Source organism: Hypanus sabinus, chromosome 1, assembly GCF_030144855.1.
Source record: "Hypanus sabinus isolate sHypSab1 chromosome 1, sHypSab1.hap1, whole genome shotgun sequence".
In the NCBI taxonomy this organism is placed as follows: domain Eukaryota; kingdom Metazoa; phylum Chordata; class Chondrichthyes; order Myliobatiformes; family Dasyatidae; genus Hypanus; species Hypanus sabinus.
This window is the reverse complement of record NC_082706.1, coordinates 177,612,492-177,637,887: the sequence shown is the minus strand read 5'-3', so window position 1 is coordinate 177,637,887 and position 25,396 is coordinate 177,612,492. Positions and strand designations below refer to the sequence as shown.

Genomic DNA, 25,396 nt, shown 5'->3' with positions numbered 1-25,396 from the left:
TAATATTAAATCAGCTAATTTTTGTCTGTGACAAATTCAGTTTTGTTACAGAACATTGAAGTTGCCAACAAGGATAACATTCCAAATGTTACATGTTATTTTGGTGAGGCAATATTGACTTTCTGCACTTAGCTATTTTGCCGGGATAGGAGCAGACTGACTTAAAGTGGTTATGCGAAGTGAAAACAAGCAAATTATTTTTTTGCCTAAAAAGGTTGTACATACTCCTGTTCAGAGAGCATTAGAAATCGAGCAAAACTCTGATCATGCCTAATAATTAAACATGCAAACCTTTTCATAATTATTTTGTATAGTGGCACTCAAAAGCCTTGGGAAGTTTCAAAGCTTTGGGCCAAGACCCTTCATCAGAACTGGAGAAAAAAATGCTGAGAAGTCAGAAAGAAGGTGGGGGAGGGGAGGAAGAAATACAAGTAAGTAGGTAATAGGTGAAACTGGAAGAGAGATGGGTGAAGCAAAGAGAAGAGGAGACGATTGGTGAAAGAAAGGGCTGGAGAAGGGAAGACCTGATAGAGGGCAGAAGGCCATGGAAGGGGGAGGAGCACCAGAAGGAGATGATGGGCAGGTAAGATGAGAGGGAAATGGGAATGGTGAGGGGGAGGGGGTCCATTGCTGGAAGTTCGAGAAACCAATGTTCGTGCCATCAGGTTGGAGGCCTCCCAGGCAGAATACAAGGTGTTGCTTCTCCAAATGGAGTGTGGCCATGGAATGACATATTGGAATGGGAAGTTGAATTTAAATGGATGGCCACTGGGAGATCCTGCTTTTTGTGGCAAATGGAATGTAGGTGCTCGGCGAAGCCATCACCCAATCCACATCGGGTCTCACGGATATACAGGAGGTCACACTGGACACAGTAAATGACCCCAACAGGTGAAGTGTCGCCTCACCAGGAAGGAATGTTTGGAGCCCTGAATGGTAGGGAGGAGGTGTAGGGGTAGGTGTACCACTTGTTCTGCTTGCAAGGATAAGTGCCAAGAAGTAGATCAGTGGGGAGGAATGAATGGCAAGGGAACAATTGCTGCAGAAAGCCGGAAGTGGGGTGGAGGGAAAGGTGTGCTTGGTGGTGCAACTTCTTGCTCTGACTTATATTTTTTTTCTCAGTTTTGATGAAGGGTCTCGGCCTGAAACATCAATTGTTTACCCTTCTCCCTAGATGCTGCCTGGCTTGCTGAGTTCCTCCAGCATTTTGTGTGTGTTGTTTGGATTTCCAACATCTGCAGATTTTCTTGTGTTAGTGATTGGACATTTAATTCTGGATTGTTACAGAGAAAGTGCAGTGCAGGCAGACGATAAGGTGCAGGGCCACAGTGAGGTAAATTGTGAGATCGAGTCCACCTTCTCGTATGAGGCGACTGTTCAATAGTCTCAAAAGCCAGGGATGGAAGCTGTACTTGGGCTGGTGGTATGTGCTTTCAGGCTTTTGTATCTTCTGCCTGATTTTGGTGGGGAGAGGGGAGAAAGGAGAGATTTGTCAGCGTTACTTCAAGTTATATTATGTTTAACCTGAGCTGACTGTACTAATGCATCAGCTTTATGATTAACAACAGTACAAAAATTGGAGTTGTTTACATCTATTACAGTACATCATTTTGTACAGTACCCTGAGGGCAATTCAGATAAAGTAATTGCAGTAAACCTAAGTTTTAATCAAAATGGCTTTGACAACAAATTACTGACAACTTGAGCATCTCTTTTTGCAAGTGGATCTTTGATTTCCTGACTAACAGACTACAATTGGTATGGATATGCAACACTTCTGCCATGATTATTCTCGCCACCTCAATTCAGCCCATACCTGACTTTTATAGTCTGGCCCCGTGCTTAAATCAGTCAAACATTGGCTTGTTCCTCAGTCGGGCTCGGGCCCTGCTGCCTCGCCTCAGATCTGCCTTTTTGAATTGGTTCCAGGTCCACTCCAGTAATGGCCATATATTAGCTCATTCCTCGCTCCCAGCACCTCAATTTGTCCTGTACATGGCATGCTGCAAATATCCTGCACCTTTGAGACTTCACACCACAAAAATGGCAAGTCGTACAGCGGTTTAAAAGCACAACTCCGAAAGGGAAGTTACAGGCGATTGCAGTGATTGTTTACTAGAAAAAGTGGGATTAACAAAGTAGTTAGTAGTTTTGTTTGCTGCCAGTAAGTTGTTGCTGTGTTTCACTCGTGCCGTGTTGAATCGGACCACTGAACTATAGTGGGCTATATCTCAAATGACTCAGACTACAGAAGGGAATAGGGGGTCTAGTGACATGGTGTCTTGACAGCAACTTTTCTCTCAATGTCAGCAAAAGAGTGGTTATTGACCAGGAAGGGAGGCAGTACATGTACTCTTGTTTGTATCAATATGCTGAGGTCAAGAGGGTCGAGAGCTTCAAGTTCCGAGGAGGTCTTGGTCCAACCTCTTTGACACCATAGCCAAGAAAGCTTACTGGTGCCTCTAATTCCTAAGAAGGCTAAAGATGTTTGTCAAATCCCCTTTGACCTTTGTCAATGTTTATTGATGTTCCATGTAAAGCATCCCATTCAGGTACATCATGCCTTGATATGGCAAATGCTGTGCCTGTGACCACAAAAAACTGGAGTTATGGACACAGCTCAGCACATCATGGAAACCAGGCTTCCCTCCATGCACTCCTTGTCTATATTTCTCACTGTCTTGCTGAAGTATCCAGCATAAATATCCCAAATGTTTTCTCTTCTCTTGAAAGTGTGTACCATCAAGCTTAAGGATAGCTTCTATCTGTTGTCATAAGACAATTGTTCTTAGTATAAGATAAACTCTTGACCACACTATTGACCTTGCATCTTATTGTCTGTAATTGTGACACTTTATTCTGCAATGGATTGTTATAATGATTTGTATGAATGATAGGCAAGATAGGCTTTTTACAGTACCTCAGTGCATGTGACAATAATAGACTGATTTACAAAGGTGCATGCTGTGATCTCCTTGTATGACCAGGTGGCTCTCTTATCTCTCAAGTGATTTGATGTCCATGTTGTGGCCTTACCCCTGTTATAACCCATGTTTTAAATCTCTGGTCGGTGTTAAATTACCCCAGAGTCACAATTTCAAAACCCAGAAAACTTCTCGGGACTTTTTATAGTTCTAAAATGTCTTTAACAAAGCGAGTTATGTCTTTTGAAGGTGTTAACAAGCAGGCAAACTGTGCAGAAACCAGATTGAAGTATTTCAACAGGTTGTTAAGCCAGAAGTGAAAAGTACTTTTTTTAAATTAAAGCACTTTAAAGAAATCAAAATAAAACATCAGAACAAGGGATTAAGATAGAAGATCAGATATTATAAATATTTTTTTAAAAAGTATGTGCTGTGAAAAATGGGTTAATAATTTACAATTAGTTTCTCAAATATTTAACAATGTTAAAAGGCAATTACACTATTTAATCAGCAAGGCAAGTGTAAAATGCATTCAGGCAGCAGTGATGTTGTCTGGGCGCATCAATCTAAATGTTGGGGATAGTGAAATACAATATGGGTAGAAATTCAAATTAGTTTAACGTCATCAGGATCTTCACAAATTGTACACAAAATTTCTCAAACTGCAAGCTTTTATAAATGTAACAGCACATTAACTTTTCTGGCATTGGGATTACATATCAGCTGAAGTTGAACAATACAATACAAGTTTATTTATATTCCATTTAAAAATAACACCAGAACAGGAGGATTGACACTTAGTGTTTACACAAGTGCAATCTCTATATTAAAAATAATCCCCTATGATAATGTTACAAAAATTTCATATAGGCATAGGTATTTATTCCGGGCATGAGATCGTTCTTAGAATAAAGGATTAAGAAATGCAAAGAATCTCACACCAATGCAGCAAACATTCTCGTTGTCACAGCTGTACTCAACACACAACTTGCTATGAACTCTTATGAGCATTTGCTTTACTGATTATCTTTCAGAGTTACATTTCTGTTGCCCATTGCTGATAATGTCTTACAAATCCTGCAACAGAAATTTTTTTTTCTCAACTTCTCTCTGATCTTTTAACAATAATCTTAAAACAATAATATCTGGTTAGGATCTAACTTATGACCCTATATAAACAATTTTAGCTTAGTCACTCAATTAAAACCTCAGTATTTTGAAAACCTGTATTGAATGTCAATCTTTCAGCTGTAAGAATAATCCTAATGTCTCCAGACTGTCCATTATATTAAATAGTCCATTATAAAGATAGTATTAATGGTAAGAGTTTTGGCAGTGTAGAGGAACAGAGGGATCTTGGGGTCCAAATCCATAGGACACTCAAAACTGTTGTGCAAGTTGACTCTGTGGTTAAGGCAAACAGTGCATTGGTCTTCATCAATCGTGGGATTGAGTTTAAGAGCCGAGAGTTCTATAGGACCCTGGTCAGACCCCACTTGAGTACTGTGCTCAGTTCTGGTTGCCTCACTACAGGAAGGATATGGAAACCATAGAAAGGGTGCAGAGGAGATTTACAAGTATGTTGCCTGGATTGTGGAGCATGCCTTATGAGAATAGGTTGAGTGAACTCGGCCTTTTCTCCTTGGAGTGAAGGAGGATGAGAGGCATTGATAGTGTGGATAGTCAGAGGCTTTTTCCCAGGGCTGAAATGGTTGCCGCAACAGGTTTAAGGTGCTGGGGAGTAGGAGATGTCAGGGGTAAGTTTTTTACTCAGAGAGTGGTGAGTGCATGGAATGGGCTGCTGGCAACGGTGGTGGAGGCAGATACGATAGGATCTTTTAAGAGGTTTTTAGATAGGTACATGTAGCTTAGAAAAATAGAGGGCTGTGGGTTAGCCTAGGTAATTTTTAAGGTAGGGACATGTTAGGCACAGCTTTGTGGGCCGAAGGGCTGTATTGTGCTGTAGGTTTTTCTATGTTTCTATAATTGAAACCCATCTTCTGGTCTTGTTCTATTAAATTTCTCCTGTTTCTTGTCCTAATGTGTCCTGTCCAGAACTGAACACAATGTAGTGTGTAATTTTCAGCTTAGGAAGACTGGCAGAAGCAGATGAAGCTATATACTCATCTTCCCTTCCACTGATCCAGGGATTGTGCTGGGAACCATTACATGGGAGTAACCTAATTAACAACTGATGACACTCAGAAAAGTAACATTCCACAAGCTTAGTGTTTATAGTAACATATAAAGTAACATGTCCAAAACATAGTAACGTATTTAAGTACCACTTTGACATGTTGGTATACCAAACAGCAGTATATTTTATGTTCAGTGAGTTCTCCTTATAAAGTAGCTTTGAATTCTGTATTTATGCACAGAGGTCAATACAATTTCATAGAGGACTCAAACAAATTTGCCAGGTCTTCCTCTGTCTGAGGCCTTGGTGATAGTTTTGTTACCCTTTCCTAAAACAGATCAACAGAAAAATTATTATTTTTAAATATTCAAAGGCATTATTTTCCAGTACACACTCTCAATGTAACAGAACAATAAGATGATAGTAGACAATGTTCTGAAGGAAAAATATGATGAGAATGATGGCATCCTAGCCTCAAAGTCAAACTTCAAATGAGGAATTTTGTCCCAAGTTATTTATTGTATGTGTGCCGAAGACTGAAGTGAAATAAAAGATAGTCTCTGCTCAACTGAATATCACCACATTAGCGTAAGTACCTGATGTTTCATTATCAATACTACCCATTCCTTGCTTCCAAGGATGTCTATTATTTCCTCAAGACAGTTGGGTTATGTAACAGCAGTTCATTTAGGCAAGTTTGAAAAATTAAGGTATTCTAGGGGTTGGTATAATTTGAAGCTATGAGGAGTTGAAGACTGAAGTTAGTCTCCCTGTCCTTGTCTGGGTTTGTTTCTCCAATACAACCCTTGATTAGTCTCTACACTCATGAGAACTCATTGATCTTTTTCTGATCTCTCATTTCTAAGAGTTTGAGAGCTAACATTGGACCAACTAGTCTATTGTTATCTAATTTTTCCCTCCTTGATTAGGTGAAATAATTGTAACTTATAGAAGAAGGAAAAATCTAGCCAGATAATCTGATACTTATAAATGAAGCCCTCTATTTCCATTCAACAATTTTATACATCACTCATTCTATTTTTAAATATATTCTGCACCGCTTGCCATTTAAATTTTAAAATTTCCATTCCAATTGATTTATCTTTCAATAAGAATTGTGTCATTTCACTTCATTTTCCATGGAGTAGCTTGCCCACTTTCCAGAAAATGGTTCAATGCTCCATTCTTTTAGGAGCAATCATGCGGCCAACAAATTATCTGTACCAATTTTTCTCTCTCTGATGTCCACTATATGGCATAGAAGAAACACTTGCTGCTGCAGACTCGTATCTACATTGAGGAATCCAAATATATTTTTGCTTGGTTTAATCCTGCTTTACAGATAGCCTTCATTGCGGCAACATGTTTGGTTGCCAAAAGGTTATTTATTTCCTTTATCGCTGGATCCTCTTGTGCCACTGTTCTATCTTGTGATGATTCATGGCAGTAAAACAAAACCTTCCCCACTTTTATCTAGATGTTCAGTACAACTGCCTATCATTTAATATCATAGCAGAGAGTTACACTGCACCGATTTTCTTTGCATGACTAGCAAAGCTTAACATAGAAGTTCCACTTTTTATTTACTTGTTTTCTTGGTTTTAGCTCAACTCATTTTGTTTAATAATTTTAATGAATAATAGTCCTGTAAAACTCTGCTACTGTTACTGCAGACCTGAGGCAGTGTTCCTTTGACTAAAGCGGGAATATCTTCATTAGTGTAACCAACTGCACTCAGCCCATCTTCAACATGCAGTTCAAACAAGAAATTCCGAAGCGTATCAGCCAGAGCTAATCCTGCATCTTCACGCTTCACGTTCTTTGTGTCAGCTCCTGAAAGAGATGCAGAGTTTGCAGGATCAGAAGAAAATCACGCTATGCATGCACAATACTTTATATGTGATTCCAATATATGTAAAATTCATCTGGAACTACCAATTAATTCAATGACTATGCGGTTTATCTGGGCAATAATGTGAAAAATTATCGAATGCTATGCTTTATTTGTATGGCACCATAGACTGTGTGGAGAGGAATGCACTCCCCGGTGATATCAGATAATCTGGCATCATTTCAATAAGAGGGGACGAACCTTCAGCCATTTAGTTTATTCCTTTAGTCACAATTAATGAACAAACATAATAACAATATAATCAATGGTGGCTCATTTAGTAAGACAGGTCAGATTTCAGCTTTGGTTCATCCATAAATTTGTCTTTGTAACCGTATTGTGAAACGGTAGTTTTGAGTGGAAATTAAGGGACTGATCCATAAATTCACTCTCATTTGTGAGGAAGTTAAGGAGTCAAACTCCTACCTAGTATCTCAGCTGCTTCCAAATGGCGTTCAGGACACATGGGGCTTGTGAAAGTGAAGACTGCAGGAGAGGTCAGAACAACAGAAAGGCCATGTGGCTGCAATCAAGAACATCACAGTTATGTAAAAGTAGCATAAATCCCTCTACAAAACAATACTTAAGCATCCATATCAAGATATCCTCCCCTAGTCTATGTATTCCTGCTGTTTAAAAATAAAACGTAATATAATAATCTAAATGGTTTGATCTGTATGTAAGACGAGCTTTTCTCTGTGTCTTAGTACACGTGTCAGTAATAAACCAATACCAGTGGCCACCAGGGTTCATGGGTAGGCAGCAATGTTGGCACACTCTACTGTCTGGCATGCCACCTATTCCTCACTGAAATTGCAGTAGATTGTTGAATATATGACCAAATGTAACTTTACCAAACTGAATCGTTTGGTATGACTTTAGATACACATAGATACTGCTGTTAGCTGGGCGGGGTGTTCACTTCCTCTGAAAGAGTAAGTTTTATTGGCAGCATTACCTCTATTATTTGCTGTAATAAGCAACAACATAAAAGTGTTTGCAGGCACCACATGGCCACAATAGTTTCTTTATTAACACAAAGCCTGTGTGAGTGATTTCACTTCTGCAAGAGTGAACAGCAATTTGGAAGATGTAGCAAAGAGTTGCTGTGCCATGGAAAATGTAAGTCAGTATAACTGTGACTCCCATGGAGCAAACAGTTCAGATACGACAACAGAATGCCACGTCATTGAAAAACCCAAGTCCATAAATGTATTGTTCATTGGACAGGTCCAAATAGGATAGGGTGTCTCTGGGGACTTTGTTTGGAAGCAGGTTCTTTGTTCAGACACACATATCTATTTTCCCAATCTCAGGAGCCCAGACACACCCTGAGTGACTGGCCATGGCCTTAATGCAGCCTCCATTAATGGAATACTGTGGCACTCATTAATTTCTGGTTAAACACTGGAAAAATAAACGCTCACTGTTTTGTTGCAAAACTTTGTGGAGGTCTTTAAGCAGTTTGGTCACTTCTAAAGGTGCTCAGTCAGGCCTGTTAGTGAAATACTCCCTTTATAGTTAAAAGGGCAACAAACTGGCACTATTTGCTCCTGGTTCTAATGAGATTGTTCCATAATGGTCACAGTATGAAAATATGTAGGTGCAGGCTGAAATGTACGGATTGTGAATAAAGACATCATTTGGGCTGTGCTTAACACCAGGAAAGCATCAGATATTTGATGTTTGAATGAAATATTCGGGAAAATGACTGGCCCAATTTCACTTCAGGGTCAATTTACCCAGAAGTGATCTCCAGTGCATAGAACTGGGTAAAACTGAAAAGGCATTGCATAGCATTTAAAACTGGTTGTGATGTGAACTAATATGGACAGTTAAATTGTGTGTACAATTCAAAACCTGTACATACCACCAAAGGATGATCCACATTGTAATCTTTGGCTTTAAAAGTTTTCACCAATCCTGCCACTGGATAGGACATTCCATGGCTAGGAAAGGAAGATAAAACATACACCTAAGTCAATATCTTTGTCTACTTGTGACTGGAATTGTGAAAATCCTGCATAATTTGACAAATCTCATAACAAAACCAACAGAATCATAAATTATGGGTAAAAATTCCTGAGCATATAGAAACCATTATTGAGTATCTTCATAGATTTGTTATAAGGAACATGTGTAAAACCAATTTAATGTTTTTTTAAAGTAATGATGTCTACATTGATATATGGATGAAATGGATAGATATAGTATGTATGGATTTTGACAAGGCCTTGGACAAGATCCCCTGTAAGATATTTGTAGAAAATTTTCAGGTGTTAAAGAGTAAATGTCATCTAGAAAGAACATTAGTTAATGAATGTGAAAGAAAATTGGATGTGATAACGAGGGGAAGGGCTGTAACTTGGACCTTGTTCTTAGTGGACTGAGACACTGGACAAACAGAGAAAGAGCATAAAACCAAGCAGAAGACATTCTGTTGATGCTGGAAATCTTGACCAATGCACACAAAGTGCTGGAGGAACTCAGCAAGTCAGACAGCACCTATGGAGAGAAATAAACAGTCAATGTTTTGGGCTGAGATCTTTCATCTGTCCCTGAATCATCAACTGTTTATTCTTCTCCATTGATGCTGTTCAACTTGCAAAGTTCCTCCAGGGCTTTGTGGGTGTTGAGTGTAATCCCAAAGTGTTTCTGACAAAAAAGTCTTCAATTTTGCAAACATGCATATATCTGTAGCATATCAGGATATGGGAGGTAAAAGAAAGATTGGAAGTGTAGATGAGGTAGATAAATCCAGACACAGAGTCTCCGAATGAGCATTTCCTTGAAAGTAGGGTTGTAGTTATATTATGTTTGCCGATGTTAAAACACATATTCATGTACTTGAAATTTACTTTAGGGAAGCAAATCTATGGTGGAACAGGGAAAATGTTTAGTAAGGTTGCCTCACACATTGGGTGTACAGTCAAATGTTTGCCACATATATTGTACATTTTAGATCTAATCCTCCCAAGTTTTCCCTAAGATAATATAGAAAGGAAATTAAAATCATTAAGTGCATAAACTCAAAAGGATGTAGCCTGGAATAGAAAACTATAAAGATGAAGATAGTCTTTGGATTATGGCACTGGAGCAGAGAAAGCAGAGCACTATGAAGAGATTTGATAGATGACAGTCTGTATCATCTGGGAGCCAGGACAAATCCATTACCAGTTTAAAAGTACTAGTAAAGTAGTTCAGATATACAGTATTTGTTTATAATTAATTTCATGGTGCATGAATTCTTTTCTCAAAGTTAGATGTGACAGGCAGCATTTCACCTTTGGGAGAAATGTAACAGTATAATCTTATATCAGGAAGATACAGGATTATTATTCATAACACACTTGTATTGGCAATTAAGATCATGGTTGGAATTTGAATGCCTGAGCTTCTAGGAACTTACTGGGGAAGGTTACTTCATCTTGTATTTCTGGCCAAGTTACTTGAATCTGTGTTAAGTGATCATAGCATTCGAATAACCATGATTGATTTCTGTAACTCTGGAAGAGTAAAGATGACTAGGTTTTCTCTAATTGTTACTTGGAGACCTGGTTGAAACCTGTATGTGAATGAATGCTGGGTAAGGATTGGATTGGACTTGACCCAGATTTTCTAACAACTGTTATTATTACATGATCCAGGCTCACAAAAGGAAAACAACAGACACGACAAGTTTCAAAATACTATCTCCTCCTATGTGCATCTGTAATCTAGCAATAAAAGCAAAGGACAATGTAGCATGCATGCGTAAGCCTTAAAGGAGAAGATCCCTCATTAAGAAGCTACATTTGATTTCTTATATTAGATTTTTTCTAGACATTCTTTGTAGTGCTCCATTCAGGCAGATTGTGTGGAGCAGTTGTGAACAGGCACATTTGACGGTGAGAATTCTTTCAACCAGTTGTTTACCTTATGGAAGAAAAATAACAGCTAAATCACTTTATAAGATTCTAAAGTATTACATTTTACATCTTACTTAAATGAAACATTTGGAGCTTCATGGCTCATGACTGCTTACCAGAGATGAACACCAGCGTTTCCAAATCCTATCCCTGCAAAAACACTTGCAAGGTGCATGTTGAATCTTGCCTCATGGTCATCAGCATTTTGGGCAGCACTAGCAGATTTAAAGAGAAAAAAATAATGTTTAAAAAGCATTGTGTAATTCACACCTGGGCTAAGATTGTACTCCACAAGTAATTGTCAATAAATTCAGACCTGGAATATATACAGGTATACAAAGTGTAACAACTATATAATTTTCATGAAAACATTTACAATAACTAGTTAAAAAATTAACAATGTACATCACACAGTAAACTAAGGAAGAGTTTTAGATTGTGAGGATTAGATTGGAACATAAAATAAATCACAGACGCAAACTATAGACTCCAATAAATATTAATTATATTTAAGATGTAATGCAACAACTTTCAAGTTAGAGGAAATCGAGAAATCTGAACTTTAGGAATTAGTTGTGTTAACTCATGATTTTTGTTTCTGCAGGGGATCAGGTGGGACCAGCTAGTTTTTGGAATTAATATGCTGACCTATTTGAATAAACTTCACAGGCTTTCAGTCAAGTACAGATATTGACTATAACCAACATTACGATGACAGACTCCATTATCTTCTTCAGGGATGATGCCTAGGCATGTCCAGTCCAGTGGTATTTATACATCCCTGTATTCCGTCCTCACTGGACACCCCCAGGCATCATCCCTGAAGAAGATGGCAGAGTTTGTAATTGAAACATTGGTTATAATTGATACCTGTACCTGGCAGGAAGCCTGAGAAGAGTTTATTCATCATGTACACCGGGAAACATGCTGACCTATTGATTGTAATTGGTAGGGACAGTGATTAGCACTGTGAACAAGTCCTTATGTATCCCAGTTCTTTTCCTGAAAACAAATATTTAAAAAAAAATTAACTGTTATCTTAAGCAATTGCTTCTAAGCCATGATTCTCTGTCAAGACAAAACTACATGACATTATATAGAGTTTTCAGCAACAGAGGTGCTAAACTTTGCATTACCGCTTCATGTACTTGGCCACAATTCTCAGGGCATGTTTGGACCACACATCACTAATAGGGTTGCTCCCTTGATATGCTGGCCGATTAACTGGGTTTGGAGGGCACGGTGATCGTAAGCTGTATGGAAGAGCTGTGTAGGATTCCAATGCGTGGCTGTTGGGATAATAAGAAAAGTGGCAGGAATTTAAGTATTTTTGCTGTAGAGAAATTAAGCTTTATAAAATGTGAATATTATGAATAATCAATGAATTCACATTCAGTTTTATCTACCCGACTGTTCTCTTAAAATCACTATTCATATCTCTGTTACTGTGGCAGTAATTTGATTGGTTGGTGGTCCATATACTTCACAGCAATGTAATTGCTCAGTATGAAATATTTGACCATTTATGGATCTTCATTTGTGAAGAATCATCAGATTTTTGTTTGAACATTGGCTCTTAAGTCTCGCCACAAACGCTGCTCCTAGTTTAACTTCAAGTGGCCTGATCTAAAGGAGCTCTTTTGGTGGTGATGCTAAATACATTATTCAGCGCAATCCATTCAAATCACAAAACTACAGTGGTTTTCAGTTCATTGGGACATTGGCAAATAAGCAGCTGTTCCAATCAGCTGAAGTTTCAAGGAAATAGTTTTATTTTCAAGAAAATAAAAAACTGAGGAGTAACACATTATGTATTCATATGAAACTCAGAACAAATTAGAACACTAAGAATACTACTGCAGTACCACTAAACTGCAGTTCCTGATAGTTACTGTATGGATGGAGGAAGTTATCCAGTGTATGCTGCCGTGTTCTTTTGACAGACTGTAAAATATCAGCACAGACACCTACTGCAGGTAATGGACTGCCTTCATACAATGCATTCAATGAATGCATCCTCCAAATCAACATGATTGTCAAAACCTTTAAATTCATCGTAGTTCCTAACTTGTTGAAGTAGTGAGATAGTCTCATTTTCACTCCCAACCGTTTCTGGCATCTCCAAGTCTAAATGCTTGAAACTGAGGTGAGCAAAACAGTTTGGAATTGCTTTACTGCTTATTTCTCACCAACTATCAGTGGCAAAATTCTCTGCTGTTGAACACATGCAACTGATGCTATTTAAAAACTGTTCACTCTAAGCACAGTGTAGTGTATAGAGGCCACACGTGCACTTGCCTGAAGCTTCAGAAACAGTCTCCTGGCCCATTTAAACAGCACAGAATCCCAAAAACTGATGGGAAGCTGGCAATTCTTTTCTTTTAGTTTTTGTTCTTTAAGAATTGTCCTAAATAAGCATTTCTCCCGATTAACCAATGGCCCAATTAACTGGAATCCACTGTATAAGTAAATGTCATACAGAAGCTAATCACAACTTATTTTCCAACAACAATGTGTAACAGTCAAATTTTATCATCTGAATAACTAGATGATTTCAATGATAAACATTGTGGTAGAAAACCGCAAACATGAGAAAGTCTGTAGATGCTTTAAATACAGAGCAGCACACTCAAAATGCTGGAGGAACTCAGCAGATCAGGCAGCATCTATGGAAAAGAATAAACAGTTGACATTTTGGGCTGAGACCATTCTTCAGGACTGAGAAGGGAAAAGGTGCCAGAATAAAAATGTGGGGGTAGGGGAAGGGGTTAGCAGGAAAGTGATAGGTGAAGCCAGGTGGATGGGGAAGGTCAAGCGCTGGAGAAGTAGGAATCTGATAGGAGAAGAAAATATGAACAAAATACTTGTCTGGCTCCTTGTAGACTAAATAAAGAAACTAGAAGAATAGGTGAGAATAAAAATAGGTTAAATGTAACTATCACCCAGTCTGCACTTCTTGAAGGTCCTGGGACCCGTCAAAAACAACTTAACTCCTCTATGAAAGGGAACTTTCTCAAACTAAAATAGAAAATTCCTACCACAAAAGAGCATTTGAAAAATTCAACTGTACACAACAAAGGTGTGTATTTTTCAAATCACTGTGCCAAAAAATAAGATAGATAAAGAGCTAAACAAATTAAGAAAACAACTGCATTGCTATAAAATTACATTATTCATTCTATTATTTAAACTTATACAACATTGGTTATGAATTTCCTTTGAGCTACTCCTATTATGAGACCTGCCAGACGTATAATACAAAGAGGATATCCCACTAAACTATGAGCAAAGGTTTGTATTTCTTGGCCATTGGTCAGGTTTACTTCATAAATGTTTAACATGATAAAAATAACTCTTACCAAAGTACATCAAATCCACTGTAAGCTGCCACACGGTCAGGCATGTGCAAGGTATGCAAAGGATCCACAATCCCAAGTAAGGGCTTTAGAGCTCTGCTGGCAATGCCTGAAATTTTACATAAAGCACATAGTAGCAAAGTTAGACTACTACATTCTATTGTTATAAAAGCTTCTGATTTCCATATTTTGTGATATGAACTAGGACTTATTAGAATAGTAATGACCACCAATAACCACGGGAAGACTGTGAACCATACATTTAGGCTTGAATGTCCTCAAGGGGTCTCCACGCATCTTAATGGGTCAAAGGGGTAACCTGACTTTCATGCCTTTGTGACAGCCTCTAAAAGGATCAATCCTCATAAAATATCAGAAATCCAACGGTCCAAAAATCTAACTACTGTGATTAAAGTCCACAAACTCTTCAAGATGCCAACATTTACTTATCTCTCACCTTTTAACAACGGCCACTTTTCATTCCTCCTACAAAAATATGTAATTTCACATTTCACCAAATGATACTTTCTCCATCAGCTTCCTGTGCAATCATGCACAAGGCATACATTGATGTACTATATTATGAGGAGGAATTGAGCGGAAAGAGGCTAGATTGTCTAAATCCAAAAAAATTAAAAAGAATAATTTCACCTAAATATATACAATTATATGAGACACGACGTGGACATATTTAAGAGCCGTCTCCCTGGTAGGGGTATTAAAATAAGGGGTATGCCACAAGGGCAATTCACTTCATTTACAGCCTGAATCTTTAGAAATATCTAGCTAAGGCCTACAGATATTCAAAAACAGAATGCTGAAAGAATTTAAGAAGTGTAACCTTTTGCCTTCATAGATACTGCTAAACCCAGTGAGTTCTTCTAGTCAGCATCTGCAATCTCTTTTGTCTTTATACTATGGATGTTCATTTGATTAATATATGCAAAACCAATATTGAAAAATACTTGGGAATGAGGGATTTGGAGATGGGGAAGCAAAGTGGTGTAGATGCATTAGTTCATCTATGTCCTCAATGAATGGTGGAACTAGCTGAAAAGATGGCATGATCTATTTTTGCTCATGTTCTGAAAACAGAAGAGATTTCTATCATTTAGAAGTATTTTCATCACACTGACATAAGAAAGTTCTACCCACTTGTACCTGTTTTAAATTTCATTGCTTCATAATCAAACACAGCCACACCCGTGGTCTCACTTCCAGTGCCAGCTGTTGTGGGAACTAGGAAACAAGTATGTAACTTGATTAGTATTCAACTCCACTTTGTCTTTCCACATAGATTAACATGCAGATTCAAGATGGAATTAAGTTACAACAAATTTGACTGCACTTCAGAAAATACTTAAATGATTGTGAAGTAATTTATCCTGAAATTATGAAAGACACAATTCAATTGTATTTTTCCTTTTTTCCTTTAAATGTGCAATGACCACAAAATCATGATATAGTGTACAGAATAAGCATTATTTTGTCTCATCAACAAAGCCTCAAAAATTACAATTTGATAATATATTACTCCATGTTTGAGTACAGTGAGGGAGGAGTTACAGCTAGATACCTGGAAGCTTAGATTTTCTGAACATCCAGCAGTCTTTACAATATTACATCTTTTTGCTTATTTCCATAGGCTTTTCCTTCCTTCCTGTCAACCATCTTGGGCTCCACAGTAGTGTAGCGGTTAGTGTGATGGTAATACAGCTTGGGTTGTTCTGTAGGGAGTCTCAGTATATCCTCTACGTGGAATGTGTGGTTTTCCCCAGCTGCTCTGATTTCCTCCCACAGTCCAAGATGTACCAGGTAGGTTGTAAATTTTCCCATGATTAGGTTAGGGTTATTGGGGTTATGGGGTTGCTATGCTCACAGAGATAAGGTTGGGAGGAATCCGTTTGTGGTAAAGTTGGGAGATGATAACCAAAGGGAACAGATGCAGTGATGCGGGTAATTAAAGGTCACAGGTAAACTTGTTGGCCTAAAAAGAATTCTAGCTCCTCTTAGCACATGAATAGTTCTGTAAAGTGTGGCTTGGGGTGACACAGGAGCATAGTGATGAACATACCGTTAATACAGTGCAATTCCTGTCTCCCTGTGAACTGTATGAATTTCCTGTGGATGCCCTGGTTTCCCCCCATATTCCAAAGACATACGATTAGAGCTGGCGAGTTCTGGGCATGCTACTTTGGCAGCAGAATCTAGGTGACACGAGCGGGATGCCCAGTACAATCCTCGCTCATTTGATTTGATGCAAAATATCGAACTGTATGGTTCCATATTTCAATGTCAATGTGACAAATAAAGCTAATCTTAACACAAAGAATATTTTTCTTTAAACAGATGTTGGTGTTCTCTTCTTTCTGCACCTGCTAGGATTCCCTTATGTAAAGGCTAGCAAACTCTGACCAGTTGTGCATAAAACATGAGCACTTTTCGAATAATGGCATCTTAAATGATGTTCATCTGTTACAAGTGATCAAGCTGTCCTATCATAGTTACACTAGGAACACCAGTTTTTGTTTCTGAGCCTTTTCAGAGATTGAAACCAAAGTTACACTTAATATCACAAATAATTACACAGTCCTATCACACTGACAATAAGTTTGTGAATGCCATTTCTATATCATTTAGACAGTTGCTAATCCAAACATGCTCTATCATTAAAAGGCTTTTTGCATGAGCTCACCTGCTATCAAAGGACGGAGGTTAACGGTGATGGGTTTTCCCTTTCCTATTGGTGCATTGACATAGTCAAAGAGTTCTGCATCAGGGCTGCAGCTGTACAGGTTAGCCACTTTACATGTGTCCATCACAGACCCGCCTCCAACAGCAACATATGCATCAAATTGTTCTTGTCTCGCAAATGTTATTGCTTCCTTGAAGCTAATGACATCATAAAACATTATAAAACGACTAAATTGTCAAAAAAACATAAAATACCCGCCTCCTACTAAGATCCTTCGGGATCAGGGATTATTTGATTTCTTTCCAGCTCTGTGGGTTCTCAGGTTGTCAATGAGGTCAGTGGGGACCTGCAGACTCTGCCACAACAGTGAGTAGCAGATGAGGCCTGCTAATGGCCCGGTCCCCCAGGGGCTTTACCAACCACCCTGGAACCCACACAACTGGAGAGGAAGCAACTCATCCTTGGGACTGGTGAAGGGGCCGGCTTACTGGAACAATGTCACTGCCTTTGAAATCTGGTATGTCTTCCTGCAGAAAAGAATTTGAAAACATGTATGAAGGAAAAAAGTTATCTTCAATGCTTCCTTCATTTCCTACTCCGCCTCAAGTGTTACTAACTGAAAAGCAGGTATTATCTTGTTAAGGCAAGATTACAGTACATTTAAGTTTCTGTATATCATTTGGAATTTGCTCTACAATCATATACTTAGGCTTAAGATCATGACTTATAAAGGATTCCAACTGCCAAGGGTGGAACAGTCACTGAAAGCAGAGATAAGCCAGGTAGAAAATTTGACACGTTAAAGTTATCTAGTCCAAGCTGGCCTTTATGCCCCACTCAACTTTTCTTACCTGCTTTCTCATCTACCTCTACTTTCTCATTGACTTATCTACCCTCACTTTCTAGCTGTTGTCTCATCCAATTCATTGCACATTCTTTAAATTAAGAGGTAGATAAGATGTAATGGAAATCATACTAAGTGTGATGATTTTTTTTTTCTCTTGGAGAGCCATGCAGTTTTGAAGTTGGCTTCTTCAAAAGCCAGTGTAAGAGAGTCTTCTGAATATTTTAAGACAGAGATACATAGATTATTGATAAACAAGGTGGTGGGGAGATTATTGTGGATGGAGGGGGATGCAGAGCAGAAGTGAGTAGGCTTGAGGGACCAAATAATCTACTCCTGATCGTAATTCATTATGTTCACATGGTCCTCAATTTCTCATTGGATGCACATTCACTCTGGCAGGGTTTGCAGGCCATTATTTTCTATAAAACGAAACCCAACAGCATGAATTACAGTGATACTTCACTCCCAGATGAGCTCAATGCCTTTCATGCTCACTTTGAAAGAGAGAACTGTATCTATGAGGATCCCTACAGCACATGGTGACCCTGTGATCTCAGACTTGGAGGACAACGTCAGGCTGCCGTTCAAGAGGGTGAACCCTCGTAAGGTGACAAGCCCTGATGGAGTACCTGGTAAGGCTCTGAAAACTTGTGACAACCAGCTGGCGGGGTGTTCAAAGGCATTTTCAATCTCTCATTGGGCTACAGTTCCCACCTGCTTCAAGCAGGCAACAATTATACCAGTGCCCAAGAAGAACAGTGTGAGCTGCCTTAATGAATATTGTCCTGTAGCATTCACATCTACAGTAAGAAAGTGCTTTGAGACATTGGTCATGGCTAGAATCAATTCCTGTCTCATCAAGGTCCTGGACCCATTGCAATTTACCTATCATCATAATAAATCCACAGTGGGTGTGGTATCAATGGCTCTCCACGTGGCCTTAGATCACCTGGACAATACAAATACTTAAGTCAGGACACTGTTTATTGACTATAGCTCAGCGTTTAACACTATCATTCCTACAGTCCTCATTGAAAGCTACAGAACCTGTAGCTTAAAATTTTTTAAAAAAAAATTGGATAGATATATGGACATGAAAGGAATGGAGGGTTATGGGCTGAGTGCAGGTCGGTGGGACTAGGTGAGAGTAAGTGTTCGGCACAGACTAGAAGGGCTGAGATGGCCTGTTTCCGTGCTGTAATTGTTATATGGTTATAATAACCTGGGCCTCTGTACCTCCCTCTACAATGGGATCCTCAACTTCCAAATCAGAAGACAACAATCTGTGTGGATTGGTATTAATATCTCCTCCTCACTGACAATCAACACTGGCACACCTCAGAGACATGTGCTCAGCTCGCTGTCTACTTTCTCTACACCCATAATTGTGTGGTTATGCACAGCTCAAACGCATCTATAAATCTGCTGATAATGTAACCATTGATGGCAGAATCTCAGCTGGTGATGAGAGGGTGTACCAGCTAGTTGAGTGGTATTGCAGCAACAACCTTGCACTCAACATCAGTAAGACCAAAGAGCTGATTGTGGTCTTCAGAAAGGGCAAGATGAGGTAACACACACCAGTCCTTATAGGGGGAGCAGAAGTGGAGAGAGTTCGCAATGTCAAGTTCGTTGGTGTTAATATCTCGAAGGACCTAACCAGGTCCCAGTATATCAATGTAGCTGTGAAGGCAAGACAGTGGCTATATTTCATTAGGAGCTTGAGGAGATTTGGAATGTTTCCTAAAACACTCAAAAATTTCTACAGATTTAGTGTGGAGAGCATTCTGACTGACTGCCTTGCGGTGGGGGGGGGGGGGGGAGGAGGGAGGAGGAGGGGCTACCGCACAGGATCAAAGTAAGTTGCAGAGAGTTAAAAAATTAGCCAGCTCTATCACGGGCACCAGCTTCTGTAGTAACCAAGACATCTTCAAGAAGCAATGCCTCAAAAAGGCAGCATCCATCATTAAGGCCCCTCACCACCAGGACATCCCCTCTTCTCACTGTTACCTTCAGGAAGGAGATACAGAAATCTGAACAGTTTTTTGTATATTATCATGAATTGCACTGTACTGCTGGCGCAAAGTTAACAAATTTCATGCCGTATGCTGGGTGATACTAAACCTGAATCTGATACCAATTTATATCCAAGATATTTAAATAATTGGGCTCAGAACACACGCACTCTTGTGATGCATGCATTCCTTTTATTTTACTTGTGCACAAGAAGAACAGCATGGGACCCAGTCACACTCACTGTTCTGAAATCTGAACAGAAAAATGCTTTTATACATAATTGGCTTATCAGATACCGATAATGATAATTGTTAATTGTGTATATTTGAATTCCTTACTCACAAGGAATCACCATTCATAAAAGAGGTGCTGAAGTCAATCGAAACTTTAAGCGCACAGTTGATGATATTTGGAAGTTAGTAAAGCCTTAGTTGTTGGGTATGGCTCACATCTTTCCATTATCCTTATCTTATCTGTCTCCAGCACCCCCTTTTGTGTAAAGGGATACTATGCCTTAGGAGACCCTTTCCGAAAAGTCTCACTACCATAAGATATAGGAGCAGAAGTAGGCCATTTGGCCCATCGAATCGGCCCTGCCAATAAATCATGGGCTGATCCAATTCTTCCAGTCATTCCCACTCCCCTGCCCATCCCCTTTGATGCCCTGACTAATCAAGAACCTACCTAGCTCTGCCTTAAATGCACTCAATGACTTGGCCTCCACAGCCGCTCGTCGCAACAAATTCCACAGATTTATCACCCTCTAACTAAAGTAATTTCTCCGCATCTCTGTTCTAAATGGATGTCCTTCAATCCTGAACTTGTGCCCTGTTGTCCTAAACTCCCTACTATGGGAAATGCGAAGGCCTCACTTGTTTGCCTTGAGAACACACTGCTGCCACCAACCCAGCCTACCTCGTGTGTAGTAAGCAGGAGTGTTTCTGAAGGTGGTCTCAGTTCGCTAAAACTACCTCAGACTTTCCCTGCCTTACTGCGACTTTCACACCCCTAATCTTCTCTAGTAGCATTCACTTTTCATAAATGGCAGCTAGAACTAAACAAGGTAATCCCAAGTGTAGTCTAACCAAGGTTTGTCACAAGCTTAACATAACATTTCTGCTTTTCAATACTGAGCATCTGTAGATAAACCTTGTATTTTGTATTTAGTTTCTTTACTTTTAGTTGTCCTTATTTTAATTCTCGCTAGTTTTAATGATTTGTGTGTTTCTTTTCTAGATTAATGCTCTCCCAGCCAATTAGTATAATTTCCCAAGTTTTATGTGGCCTTATTTTTCTTGCCAAAACTTAATTCCTCCTGTTTTTCTGTGTTGAAACTTATTTTATAATGTTACGTCCATTCTGCAAGTATATTGATATAAATTGTTGTAGGCCTCAATATTGACTATACCATCCAGGTCAGCACTGAGTGTAAATTCAGAAACGTTATCTTTGATTCCAAGAACTGAATTGTGAACAAGAATCATGCTGTGGAATGCAACCTTCTGCCTTTTGCCACTGAATAGAGTGCTATATTGCTACCTTTCTGCAACCGACCACACCTCCATCCACAGGACCAGGCCATGCAACCAGTTTCATTCATGACCCTCTGTTTGGACTGATTCTCCAACAGTTCCTATTCAGTCCTCAATGGACCCTATCATATCACCCTCAAATGCTTCTGAGGCCTGATCTCTTTCCACAACCCTCCCTATAATTGTTTGATCCACCTCAGCTGATCTCCACCCCCAAGGTCCCAAAAGGCCTAAACATTCACATCTGCAATGATCCAGGTTTTCCTCTGTAATTTATTTTCATTAAATTTGAAACATCCAAGGCACAATATTGCAGTGATATGTGATTCAATTTCTACTTTGTTTTTAAATTCTTAGTGTAACTTTGTTCCTTAGACTTTCATTGAAATGAAGTGTAGCTTACCTTAAATCAGTTGGCTCCACTCTGACCTTGTCAAACACTTGAAAGTTTACTCCATTCTTAACTAATGAATCCAGGACAGCTTTGACAGGAGGAAGCTTAGCCAGATTTTTGTCTGTCATTACGCAAACTCTCTTGGCCCCAATATTCTGAAGGTCCTATTGGAATACCAGAATCTGATTTATTTTTAGATGAAAAACTCAGAGAAACATTCAACAATTTGTAGTGAACAACTAATGATTTTGTTTAAATTTTACCCTCCTTGTAATGCTAGTCAAAAAAGACTATTCGATTTACATTCTACCATCCTTATAGTTACATGATTCAGTTCAAGCCAATGTGCTTAAAGAAAACATACCTAGCAGATCAATGTCAGTCTCATTGGATGCATAAGTATATTCTCTATAATGTTGGGACCAACATTAAATCAAATGTAAAAGTGGTGGAAAAACTCCAGTTACTGTTTCAGTTTCCTTCTTTCACATTTTCTGCTTGACCACCTGAGTTCTTCCAGCATTTTTGTCTTTGTTTCAGATCCTAGTATCTGCAGTTCCATTTATTTTCCTTTCTTAAAAACTAATGTTGTTTCCTTATAGGGATGTGGACAGAGTTGGAGTGGAATTTCATAGACAAAGCTCTACAGACAACCTAATGTGTCACCATCTCAATCATTTTTTACTTTAGACAGAATTTGGAGGTGTTGAGTGTGAATGATGAAGTTCAAATTCAAGTTTAATTGTCATTAACCCTATATGTGAATAGCACCAAACGAAACAGTGTTCCTCCCGTGCCAAGGTGCAAAACACAATACCAACAGCCACGCACAGCACAAGGCACATATAACACGTGCAATTATGATAGCGGTAAATCACAGGGTCTTGAGAAAATGCCCAAGTCCCTCAGTGTAAATTGGTGGTGCATGGGATGTTGTCCTGGAGCTCCATTTCTGCAAGAACAAGCATGCAGCAGTTTTCATCATGCGCTACTGCAGCCACAGACAGACACAATACAGTCCGTTTTCCACCAAGGGAACTCTGGAGGCCAGCTTCCAACTTGGCCATGCCACACCGCCTCAGGTGTCTCCTCCCCTAGGCAGCTGCAGCAGGCGACCTCATGGCGTGAGAGCCTTGTCCATGTGACAACCGAGGCCACCCAGCTCCCACACCATCGGTCTCTCCAATGAACCAATGAAGTGGACTTGCAGTATCCTATATTACCAATGCCCACAGGGTCTTGCGATCACAAGACAAATGTCAAGACAACCACTTGCACTGTTTGTTGGACTGCGCACTGCCTCCACGCACCCCCTCTGACCCCTTCTTCCCCAGTTGACTGTAGCAGGCAACATGTACCAAACAAGTCCATCTCCACCATCAAGCAACTCGCTGATGGGCAGACCTGCAGTACATGATGTTCTTATCATCCAGCGGTGCCTTGCAAGATGTAAAGGATGAACAATTACACCTTCGCTTGGTTCCAGAGAGGCCAACCTACCAGAATGATGGAGCTGGATCAAGGACGTCACCTGCATTCAATAATGCATCATTGCAATTATGTCTGGAACATCAAAGACTATGTTTCAATCACTGATTTGTTTTGACAAATAAGTCAGTAATATGGGTAGCATGATGGAAGATAGTTATTAAAAAGAATCAAAGAATTTCTGTGACCCTTAATTGCCTCTCTTTCCACAGATATTAACTCATCTGCTGTGGGCTTCCAATCATATTTTACATACCAAGTTACTGAATGGATTTTCTTTTCCCACAATATGCTTATGACTCTATTGATATCTGCCTTCAATAGTGCTGTACAGAAGAGTGATGCATTTGAAAAAAAAGTAAACACAGACATATCCTTAGACATTTCTTGCTGACAATCAACACTGGTGCACCTCAGGGGTGTGTGCTTAGCCCACTGCTCTACTCTCTCTACACCTATGACTGTGTGGTTAGGCATAGCTCAAATACCATCTATAAGTTTGCTGATGATACATCTATTGTTGGCAGAATTTCAGATGGTGATGAGAGGGCGTACAGGAGGGAGCTTTATCAGGTAGTTGAGTCATGTTGCAGCAACAATCTTGCACTTAATGTCAGTAAGACCAAAGAACTGATTATGGACTTCAGGAAAGGTAAGACAAGCGAACATACACCAGTCCTCATAGAGGGATCAGAAGTGAAGAGTGAGCAATTTCAATGTGCTTAAAAGGCACAACAGCTATATTTCATTAGGAACTTGAAGAAATTTGGTTTGTCACCAAAGACATTTGCAAATGTCTACAGATGTACCATGGAGACCATTCTAACTGGCTGCATCACGTCTGGTATGGTGGGGTGGTGGGGTGGAGGAGGCTACAGCACAGGATTGAAATAAGCTGCAGAGAGTTGTAAACTTAGTCAGCTCTATCATTGGCACCAGTCTCTGTAGTATTCAGGTCATGTTCAAGGAGCGATGCCTCAAAAAGAAGGCATCCATCATTAAGGACCCCATCACCAGGCCTTGTTCTAATTGCTACCACCAGTTAGGATTTTTAAAAACCAGAAGGCACATATTCAACAATTCAGGAATAGCTTCTTCCCATCTGCCATTCAATTTCTGAATGGACATTGAACCCATGAACACTACCTCACTACTTTCTTGTTTCTATTTTTGCACTACTATTTAACTATTTTATATTTAACTATTGTAAATCACAACTTCTTCCTATTATTATGTATTACATTTTTACCGCTGCCCCAAAAACAAGAAGTGTCATTACATATGGCAGTGAAAAAGAATTTCAGGATGTGTATTGTATATATTTCTCTGACATTAGATGTACCAGATTCTGATTCTGATGCACTGAACATCCAGAATTGCTGCAGGTGAGTGATAAATTATTGTTCAAACTTACTCAATGAAGTTTGTCTTAATGAAGGCTTCTGAATAAATTCAATAGTCAGTTCCTTACCATACCGACTTCATTTGTCACTCCTTCTCCATATCGGATGTTTGAACAAGCCATCTAAAACAGAACCAAGATGTACAGAGATTGACAGCTTGGGGAAAGAAAATATGTTACTATATTGTGACATATTTTCTCTGCATTATTACTGATCAAGCGAATAAAAGTTGTAAAAAAAATCATGGGACATTCAGTGAATTATTTGTACCTCAAAAGCGTAGTCTGTTGCTCTGGTTGTAACGTGTCCCGGTGCTGGAACACAGAAACATCAGTAGTAAGCTCATAGCTTCCAATCATTCTACCGTAAAAAATGGAAACTTCTCAGTTTCAACAAATTTGTGATGTTTGCGCAGAATGTTTCTGCAATTATGATGTAAATATTAACTTGTCACGTGAGTTCTGTTTCCATTTACAAAGAGCAACCACCAACTCCTGTGCAGAGCTTAGACACTTCCATTATTACATGTGTTACACGCCGCTAAATCACTGGAAAATTTCAGAATAGAAATCCATGTTCATTAATTCACACAAAAAACTGCTTATATCATTGTTATCTCAAATCTATCAAGTATTGTAAATTTTTGGGCCTAAATTCTTCACATAGTTTAGTAATCCAGTACTGTGTCCTCTTCTCTTCTGAGAGATCAATTTCATATTTTTTTATCATATAAAACCATTAAAAAGTAAAATAACAGGAGCCAAGGAGATGACAGATGACCAAAATGAGTATTTTGCATCAGTCT

General features: G+C 39.1%; 1 protein-coding gene across 2 annotated transcripts in view; it reads right to left on the bottom strand.

The window, feature by feature from the left end:
* Window positions 1-3,653: 3,653 nt before the first annotated feature.
* Window positions 3,654-25,396, bottom strand: part of adhfe1 (alcohol dehydrogenase iron containing 1) — a 30,196-nt gene continuing 8,453 nt past the window's right edge. For both annotated transcript variants that reach the window (XM_059982016.1, XM_059982008.1), the window contains exons 3-14: window positions 24,862-24,905; window positions 24,660-24,713; window positions 21,710-21,864; window positions 16,912-17,108; window positions 15,378-15,455; window positions 14,220-14,325; window positions 11,997-12,149; window positions 10,977-11,075; window positions 8,823-8,901; window positions 7,379-7,475; window positions 6,737-6,894; window positions 3,654-5,389 (exon numbers count right to left, since the gene is read on the bottom strand). In XM_059982016.1, the coding sequence (XP_059837999.1) occupies window positions 5,306-5,389; window positions 6,737-6,894; window positions 7,379-7,475; window positions 8,823-8,901; window positions 10,977-11,075; window positions 11,997-12,149; window positions 14,220-14,325; window positions 15,378-15,455; window positions 16,912-17,108; window positions 21,710-21,864; window positions 24,660-24,713 (1,260 nt within the window). In that variant the 5' untranslated portion in view covers window positions 24,862-24,905 and the 3' untranslated portion in view covers window positions 3,654-5,305. The remainder of the gene's footprint in view (window positions 5,390-6,736; window positions 6,895-7,378; window positions 7,476-8,822; window positions 8,902-10,976; window positions 11,076-11,996; window positions 12,150-14,219; window positions 14,326-15,377; window positions 15,456-16,911; window positions 17,109-21,709; window positions 21,865-24,659; window positions 24,714-24,861; window positions 24,906-25,396) is intronic.